The 9,447-nt window shown below is 54.9% G+C and overlaps 1 protein-coding gene across 4 annotated transcripts in view; it reads left to right on the top strand.

The window, feature by feature from the left end:
- ANO1 (anoctamin 1, calcium activated chloride channel) overlaps positions 1 to 9,132 on the top strand; it is a 194,623-nt gene extending 185,491 nt beyond the window's left edge. For all 4 annotated transcript variants that reach the window (XM_012665634.1, XM_012665636.1, XM_012665635.1 and 1 more), the window contains 3 exons: positions 1,116 to 1,300; positions 5,667 to 5,772; positions 7,383 to 9,132. In XM_012665634.1, the coding sequence (XP_012521088.1) occupies positions 1,116 to 1,300; positions 5,667 to 5,772; positions 7,383 to 7,649 (558 nt within the window). In that variant the 3' untranslated portion in view covers positions 7,650 to 9,132. The remainder of the gene's footprint in view (positions 1 to 1,115; positions 1,301 to 5,666; positions 5,773 to 7,382) is intronic.
- Positions 9,133 to 9,447: the final 315 nt, after the last annotated feature.

Raw genomic sequence — 9,447 nt, 5'->3', positions numbered from 1 at the left:
TAAAGTACATGTCTGCTCTTTAAAGAAGGTTTGGAAATGCTGAAATGTGGGGAGAGGCGAAGCCCGCCAGCCCCCACCCCCACAGCTCTGCTAAAGGCCCGCCTTCCTGCCCCACGGCACGGCCCCTCCTGGCCTTTCCCACCCCAGCCCAGGAGAAGGGGCCCCTCATAGCCCTCAGACCCTGCCCTTTCCTGGCCCCAACCCTTTCTGCCAGGCACCCACTCCCACCAGATTGCAGGGAGACTGCGGGCAGAGCATGCACACTGGGACGGTGACCACTCCTCAGCCCCACCTGGGGGAGCGAGCACAGGGCCGGGAGGCAGGGGGCACTGGGGCAGGGCCTGCTTGGAGCAGCTGGGGAACACACGACATCTCCTGAGGACGATACCCGCAGCAACGATAATAACAGCAGCTAACGTTCATTGGTCATCTAGAACTTCCCAGACCCTTCTAAGCTCTTCCGCATGCTAACCCACTAGTCCGGACACAGCCCTTACAGGCGAGGACTGTTATGGCCCCATCTTACAAGTCAGACACCCGAGGCACAGAGAGGTCAATCAACTGGCCCAAGGCCACACAGCCATGTGCAGGGCAGCTGTTGGCTTCAGGTCCCTGATGTTACACTGTCACCAGCTGTGCTGCCCCCAGAGACAACTGTGTAATGAAAGGAGCTGGGTGAGGCCTTTACAGTTTATAAAATACCTCCCCCTGCCTCATTCTGTTCTCCAGCAAGCCCGGGAGGCACAGTCCATACAAGGGGTGAATGTTGTTAGCCCTGCTTGACAAGAAGAAAACAGCGGCACAGAGAGGTTAGGTGGTTTGCCCAAGGCCACACAGCTAGCAACAGGCATCCACCATCCACCCCGTGCCTTCTGCTCAGGAGCATGCCGTTCCCAGCCCCAGGCCCTCTCCTCGGGCTGCCTGAGGGGCTGCTCAGGGCACCCCGGACCTTCACGAATTCACTCAGTGTGCCCAGGCCACGTGGCCACGCTCACCTCCAGGGGCAGTGTTGCGTGGCCAGGGCCCAGTAGGGCTGAGGACGGGTCACTCCCTGTTGTGGTGGCCTCTCCCCACCCAGCCTGGGTATCCAGTCTCACCCCACTGTCCCCTGCCAGGCCTTCGTGATCTCCTTCACGTCCGACTTCATCCCGCGCCTGGTGTACCTCTACATGTACAGCCAGAATGGGACCATGCACGGCTTTGTCAACCACACCCTGTCCTCCTTCAACGTCAGCGACTTCCAGAATGGCACAGCCCCCAATGACCCCCTGGACCTGGGCTACGAGGTGCAGATCTGCAGGTACCACTCTTGGCTCCTCTTTGAAGAGTCACATGTATTGGGTTTCCTGGGTTGGAGCTGGATTCAAGTCGGGGGCAAGTGACAGAACAACTCAAACATGCTTTAAAAAAGATATTTTTTAAGATGACTGGGGGAAGGCATCTCCCCCAGGTTTACTAGTTCCTGTAATTAAGAAGTCCAGCATAGCTTCAGGCATGGCTGGATCCAGGAGCTACAGTTTGCCATCAGGCTCCACTCTGCCACTGCCTCTCCACTTTGCTTCCTCCTGTGTCAGCATCTTTTTCTGGCAGACAGAAAGGATCCCCAGAAACCCCTGCCTCACATTCTCTCTGCTCTGCAGCCCTTGGGGAAAGACAGTCTCTTTCCCAATAGTCAGCAAAAATCCTGGGACTGAGCATCCCTGGCCTGTCTCGGGTCAGATGGCCATCCCTGGACCAGTGGCTGTTGCCAAGGGCTGGAGGACTCTCACTGGCTCGGCCTGGGTCGTGTGCCGGAATGTGAGGTCGTGGTCAGAGAATGGGGTATCCTAAGGAAAATTAGGGTGTCATGACTCAAAGAAGGGGTGACGGATGCTGGGCAGACAAGAGCTGCAGGGCCGCATCAGCCTTCCCACCGCAGCGGCCGTGTCTGGCCAGCTGCTCGGGCCTGCAGGGAGCTCCCAGGAAAGACTGAGGCCAGGACAGGGGCGAGAGGCAGAGCCTGGCAGGGCCATCTGCTGTGCATCTTCCGTGTGCCAGCGGGGTTGGGGGCTGGGGACTTGGGCGTGGGTGGCATAACCCCCGCTGTCCGGGGTCCTCGGTGCAGGAGAGGAACAACGTGGGCAAAAGCAGAGAGGTGGGACCTGGAGCATTCGCGTTTGCGGGTGGCGCCTGCAGCCCATTCCTGCAAGCGTCGAGGGTGACATGAAGGAGCAGGCAGGGGCCTTGCGCCCTGGGGTCAGTAGGAGGAAGAGCGCCGTGCGATGGGCCACTGGGTTCTCATGGGCTGAGAACAGGGAAGCAAAGTCGGGACTCCGTGGGTCACATCGTGCTTAGCATTTGTTGACAGCCGGGATGATCTGGGACCCAGCCGAGATTCAGAACACAAAGACCACATATCCCAGAGCCCATGCAATAAAGCTCAGCCCTTTCTTCCCAGGGAGGCTGTTCACTTCAAGCCTATTTACTCTCGCTTTACACACAGTTCTACTGAGCTTACTCACATGTTCCCATAGTTCTTGACCAAGCAAGGGGCAGTAGAGAAGACAGCCAGGGTCCAGGGTGCTGACGGCAGCAGGAAGTGGCATGAGGAAGAAGAACACAGTGTCCTATGTGTGCTGTGTCGGTGCAGGGACAGCACCACCCTGGGACCCCATACAGCTGTGACAGAGAAGGACATGCTGGAGCCAGGGTTGACACCCACAAGGGCACATGGCAACACAAGACACTCAGCACAACACAATTTCCAGCTTTAAAAACCCTACCCACCATGCACTGCGACATATACGTATTTGGGTACCTCATCCCTAGGAACGGCCCACCACGATTTCCCCCAGCCCACCACATGGTCACCCTGGGGCGGTGGGGGACTGCAGATCCCCCTTCTAAGTGCTGGGCTGCAAAATCCTGACCTCCCGAGCTTCCAGGCCAGACCGTTCCCGTCAGACAGCACGACACCTTCTTTGAATTGTTTGAACTTTCCACAGGAAGAACACACTGAAGCTTTACATGTTTAACTCAAAATGAATTTTAGGCGAAGAATAATTAAGAAAAAAAGAAGGCAGCCCAGGTGCAGTGGCTCATGCCTATAATATTAGCACTTTGGGAGGCCAAGGCAGGAGGATCAATTGAGCCCAAGAGTTGGAGGCTGCAGTGAGCTATAATGACACCCCTGCACCCCAACCCGGGCAGCAGAGCAAGACCTTGTCTGTAAAAAAAAAAAAGAAGAAGATAGATAGATAAATATATGGTTCGTTTTACTAAAAATTCCCTCAACACTTTAAATGATGCTGTTCGTAGGGTGAGGTTAGCCTCGGTTGTCGGGAAGGACACAGTTGTCAGGCCCAGGCATTGGTTAGGGGAGCAGCTCTCACGTCGCACATGTTGGGGTCCCGCCCGCACAGAGAGGAGGCCAAGAGCACAGGGCAGAGACCCTGCTGCTAAGCGTCTTGTCGCTTTGAGCTCCGTGGAGGCAGAAGGCCGCGGGTCTCACCGCTCCCCTCCCCATACTCCGGTTCCAGCCAGGCCTCTGCCACCAACGCTTGGCCGTGATTTGTGCTGCAGGTACTTGAGCCCCCACCTCTGCCAGCTGCACCCCTGTCAAGCCACCTCCCAGAGGAACAGCTCCCAGCCTGGGCCAGCCCAGGCAGCAGGTGTGGCAGAGATGGCATCAGCAGAGCTGAGAGCTGTGGTCACTGCTGGCTACCCTTTATTCCTGTGCTAAAGCAAGCATTGTCACATTTAATCCTCACATCCTCCCCTAGAGAGGGTGTAATATCCTTCCTGCGGGAGCCATGTACCAGAGCTAGTCAAGGAAAAAAAAAGGAAGATCATCTTTGATAGAGGTCGGTATAGGTGGTGGGTGGGGGCATCTGGGCACAGTTACAGTGGGCTTTGAGGGATGCACACAAGTTTGCCAGGTGACCCAAACACATTTCCCAGCATCCCAGTGCAGTTGGCCTTGTATATAGAATAAGGGAAAGGGAAGAAGAGGTGCGTGCAGCTTTTGACACTGTGAGAACAGGGGCTGCTTGTTCCCATCAGAAAGCGGGTTATGCAACTTCTGACGGCTCAGCAGCTGGCACTGGAGCGGGTATTCCCAGCCCGATCCTATCTCAGGGGTTGGCAGCTTAGCACTAAACAGGCCCTCAGTCTCCAGCTCCCTCCAGAAATAAAGCTCTACAGGCGAGGGGCCCTATCTGTCATGTTCCCTCCTGAATCTTCACCCCTGGAATCGGGTCTGGCACGTAGTAGCTGCTCAGTAAATGCTTGCAACATGAGTGAGGGATTGCCCAGACTATGGCCTGGAGAGGCAAAGTGATTGCCCAGGGGACACATAGCAAGGTGGCGTTCACATGGGATGAGTACCAGGGTTGTGGGTCCAGGCCTGGGCTGTGCCTGCAGAACCAGGTCACTGGACCTCAGCTTCTAGCGACCAGCAGGGGCGCACCTGCAGCTGAGCACCTCGAAATCCTGCCCCTGGCACAGGCTTTTTCCGACCAGCTTTGGGGAGCTTTTCTAACCCAGGGTGGGCTGTCATCTCCATTAAAGCCAAGCCCCAGTGGATGTGTGTCATGGCCCAGATTTGGGGAGCAGTGGGGGCGGGGGGACCTAGGCGGAGACTCGCCCTGCCCCCGCAGACCCTGGGCATCTCTGTGTCTCTGTGATAAGAGGAAGGAGCCAGGAGAACTGAAGCACAGGTGGGCGCCTGTCCCTCCCGCTGGCCGGGTGGGTTCATAGATCACCATGTGGACAGGCGAGTCCCCTTAGAGTGGGGTCGTGATGGGCTTGTCTCTCCGAGCACATCAATAGGCCACATCTAAAATTGATAACTCAACATCCAAGGGTAGCTCCCATTTTTTGGAGGTAGGGAGGTGACACCAAGGAGTGGCAGCTGGGAGAGAGGACAGGCAGCCGGGCCAGGGCGGGGTGGGCAGGCCGGGTGGTGCCCGACAGGCTCCTGCCTGCACCCGTTGTGTGGTTAGCCTTGTACTTTGGTGAGTCTTTGATAGATTGTTTGGGTTACTTGGATCAAATAGTTCAGGTTTTTTCTACTTTAACGAGATGTTTTGATGTTTTTCTTCAATAATGTCATCCAAAAAGAGATAGAGTGGAGAGGTGGTTTTCGAACTATGTTCCATGGAACACATCCTGGTATTTTGTGGAGGATGGGGGGTTGGGTTGAGGTCCGGGGGGTTCAGGCTTAGGGAACCCCACCCCACTTCAACCAGGCCCTGCTCTCTTTGGAACCTATTAGAGTTTCAGGTGAGATTTCTTTTTGGGAAAAGGCCTCCACTGCTTTTAAAAGTTTGGGACCTCCTAGACCAGAGGGTCCCAGCACTCGATTCTGTGAGCCCACGGCTGGGCCGTGGGGGCACTTTCTGTATCTTACGCGCAGCTGCTTGGGCCCTCACAGCGTGTGGTGGGTCCCTGCCAGCCTGGCCTCCCCTGCTACGCTGCGGGCCAGGCCGTGTGAGCAGGCCGGGCTGTGTGAGCAGGCTGGGCGGGGGCTGCTGGCCCCGGGAGGCTACCGCCCCGGGAGGCTGCCTTCCTGGGGGAGCCGCAGAGCCAGGCGAGGCTCCACCCCGCTGCCCTCGAGCCGCCTGGCGCTGGCCAGCACCCGGGCGCTGCCGAAGACCCGCGCTCGACTCCCAGGCCACCTTCTGCAGGTACAAAGATTACCGAGAGCCCCCGTGGTCGGAACACAAGTACGACATCTCCAAGGACTTCTGGGCCGTCCTGGCAGCCCGGCTGGCGTTTGTCATCGTCTTCCAGGTGCGATGGGTCCCTCTAGTTTCCAGAAGGTTTGAGAATCGGGGCGCGTGGGAAGCACTCTGTGCCCACAGGCAGGCCTGGAGACCACACTGGCTGACCCCAGGCCCTGTGCGATGAGGACCCAAGAGAAGGTCATGAGCAAAGGAAGGCAAAGGGAGGGCCCGGGCGAGCGCTAGCGGAGGATTTGGGCTCTCTGGGGAGGGTGGGTTTAATTCCGTAGAAGTGTTTGTATCGAAATGGGTGTGCAGAAAGGGGAACCCGCCTCCGTCCCTGTCTTGGCGTCTCACTATCTCTGGGCAGGGGGCAGGACCAGACAGGAGGGCAGTGGGCTCTCGGATGATTCTGGAGCCCCGCCCCACCTGCCCAGTCTCGGGGACAGGCACTGGGGCCAACTCTAGAGGCCAGAGGGACTTCCAGGGGGCAGGACCCCAGACTGGGGGGCCTGCTGGCTGGCAGCTGAGGTCCCGGGGAGAGGGAGCACCCTGAGCCGCATGGGCTCTGCCAAGGTCCTGTCCACGTGTGTCCCTCTGGCCTCGAGTAAGTCCACGCAAGGAAGGCAGTGAGCCAAGAGCTCGGAATCTGGAATCCCCAGGACTGGGTTCAAGTCCCAGCTCTGTCGCCTATATCGTGTGGCCTCGGGCAGGTCCTTCCACTTCTCAGTTGCCTCTCGCCAATCAGCTTTTCCCAGCAATGGGCGCAGAAGGTGTCTGGGACCGGGTCCCCAGAAGCAGAGCCTGAGAGCTCAGCAACGAGGAGTGTTGGCCCGAGACAGCCTCAGCCCCGTCCCAAGGGGGCTCCGGAGCATGAAGGGCACCCAGACCTGGCCCACCTGGAGGCCAGACAGCCCCTTTTGTCTGCCCATATGGGTCAGTCATTGGCCAGGGGCTTCCAGGCTGGGAAGAGGGAGACGGGAGGGGGCAGAAGTCCCGTGAGCATCAGTGGCCAACCCTGGCCACAGCTCGGGGCTGGGAGAGATGGATGTGGGTGGACACCGGCATCGTCCACGGCAGGAGGCCACTAACCCAGCCAGGGGTCTCACCAATGCTCACTGGACAGAAGTTTAACAAACAACAAGATTTTGGTTTTTCCATAAAAATCAACTTATCTCGCATCCTATCCACCAGAAATTGCCCCACCGAGTTGGCAGATGTTCAGAATGACGCTGGGGTGTTTTGCAAACTGCAGAAGGGCCTGCCGAGTCGTCAGGGGCTATTGAAGTTTGCCCCATGTTGGTGCCATTTCTGTAATTTTAATTCTTTTCCTTAAAGCCTCAGTGCTTGTTGTTATATCTGGTGACACGTCACCCATTGGATAACTTAAGCCTCCTGGCCAAGGAATTCAGAATCATTCAGAGAATTTTCCCAATGACTGAGTTCAGATTTGTTCAAGAAAGTCGGCAAACGCTCCCCGAGGGCCTGCCAGGATGGTCCTGTGCCTCAATCGTACCTTCCGGGAAACTGCCGCCCGGGGAGGTCACGGCGCGGCTGAGGTCCCGGGGCTGGGAAGTGTCGGGGTGGGGCTCCCCCAGGGGAGAGGCCAGGCAGGGCTGTCAGGAGCATCCATCTGGGCACCCTCCTTCCCACCCTTCATGCTGACTCTGTTCCTTCCAGAACCTGGTCATGTTCATGAGCGACTTTGTGGACTGGGTCATCCCGGACATCCCCAAGGACATCAGCCAGCAGATCCACAAGGAGAAGGTGCTCATGGTGGAGCTGTTCATGCGGGAGGAGCAGGGCAAGCTGCAGCTGCTGGACACCTGGATGGAGAGGGAGCGCAAGAAGGACGAGCCGTGCAACAACCACAACGCCAGAGCCTGCCCGGACAGCCTCGGCAGTGGCCCGGCCCCCGACCACGCATACCACGGTGGCGTCCTGTAGCCGGGCATCCGACCAGCAGGCACCCGTTCCCCGGGCAGGCGGCTTCTGGCCCCCATCAGGGCCCAGTGGCTCCTATGTTTTCTGCAAACACGGAGGACCCCTTTCTGATAGGACATTTTTCTTTCTCCTTTATGTTTTTTTGTTCCCCTTTGTTTTTGCACAAAACCGTTATGCAGGGAACTTTTTTTGTATCTTTAGTATTCAAGGTGAATCAAAATGATGGCTGGTGATTGGGCAGTAATTACACGTAGCAAAGGCAGGCGCTTTGCAGAAACAATTCTTCGAAACCTTGAGTTTCTTTGCAGTGGAAGGTGGAAATCTTCCTTTTTAATCCTTCTGTTGCCTTAAGGGAAATGCAAAATGGTATTCCAGGGCATTGGGCAAAAGCGAGGCGATGTTTCAGGGAGGACCGAGAAACTGAGAAGGAATAACAGTGTTGACCTCGGTTCCCAAAGGGGTCACCTGCCTCTACTGATGACTTTTAATCATCTTTGCCTTTGGTAACTTCAGAAGCTGAGACACCCAGGTCAGAGAGAGAAGTTCCCCGTCCCTGTCCGCACGGGGTGTGTGGGAGTGTCCAGTTTATGCTTAGAGTACTAGACAGGTGCGGGCGTCCCTGATTAAGCAGGTGACAGCACCCTTGGCATGCATCCCCTGCCCATCACGCCAAGCTGACCTCAGAGTTGTTCATCTTCCTTGTGGGACAAAACCAGGTTGATGGGAAAATGGGCAGGGAGAGGTAACCTCGGAAGCATTTCTAAAGATGGCTTAAGGCTTTCAAGATGTCTTAAGGCTTCCGTGTGTGTGGGGGGGGTCCTTTGAAGCTTTAGAATATTTATTGGTATTTTTTTAAATCAGTTATTTGGTAGATTTGAGGATTTTTTTCTGTAGCTCAAAGGTGGAAGGAGCTTATTTTATTAGATAACCAAATATCATTGAGAGGAATTTAAAATACTGTTACTACCAAAGATTTTTATTAATAAAGGCTTCTATTTTGATAACACTTCTCTATATTTTTACTCACAGAAATGTCACTGTTGGACAATTATCATTTAAAAAGCTTGTAAAAACAAGTCTCATACGTGCTATGAGCAATCTAAATTTGCAGCAATTACACTAACCAATTATCTGAAATTTCTCAAGCACCAAGAGAAACATAAAAAGAAATGTTTCATCGAAGGCGGGAAGAACAACCATGAATATATTTGTTCTGAACGTATCTTGGTGTGACGTTGACATTCCCGTCACGCGCTGCCTGTGATCCAAGGCTGTGGGTGTCATGGGTTTTCGTTACCGGCTGAAATCATGCAGTCTGATGCTTCTGTTTTCTCTTGTACAGTAAGTAGTTTGAAATGGGGTTTTTGTATATAAATATTGTATTAAAATTAGGTGATTACCAAAAATCCTTTTATGGAAACCATTTTTTTAAAAGTGAATGTACACAGAGGACTGTGGCTGAACATTCATTTAAATAAATTTGAATACACGACAGTTTTCTCAATTGGATGCTGCCTGCGTGACCTTTGCCTTAGGAAACTCAGAGGCTGTCCCCAAAGTCCCATGGTTGACACTGCAAATTCAGAAATGACTGACAGGCATCCGTTGCCTTTGGTGCCAGACAAGAATTGTTCTAGATGTTTCTGGAACTTCATCTCTCTGTGAGTGTGCCAGTATATGCATGCATATGCATGTCGGTGTTGTGCATTCACGCATGTGCTTATTTGTATGTGCTTTGGTGCATCATGTGTGTATGCATTGCTCGTATGCACATACTTGTGTATATGCATATGCGCGTATG

Source organism: Propithecus coquereli, unplaced genomic scaffold (assembly GCF_000956105.1).
Source record: "Propithecus coquereli isolate 6110/MARCELLA unplaced genomic scaffold, Pcoq_1.0 Scaffold120, whole genome shotgun sequence".
Taxonomy (NCBI): Eukaryota; Metazoa; Chordata; class Mammalia; order Primates; family Indriidae; genus Propithecus; species Propithecus coquereli.
The sequence above is the reverse complement of the archived record's forward strand: the minus strand, read 5'-3'. Positions and strand labels throughout refer to the sequence as shown.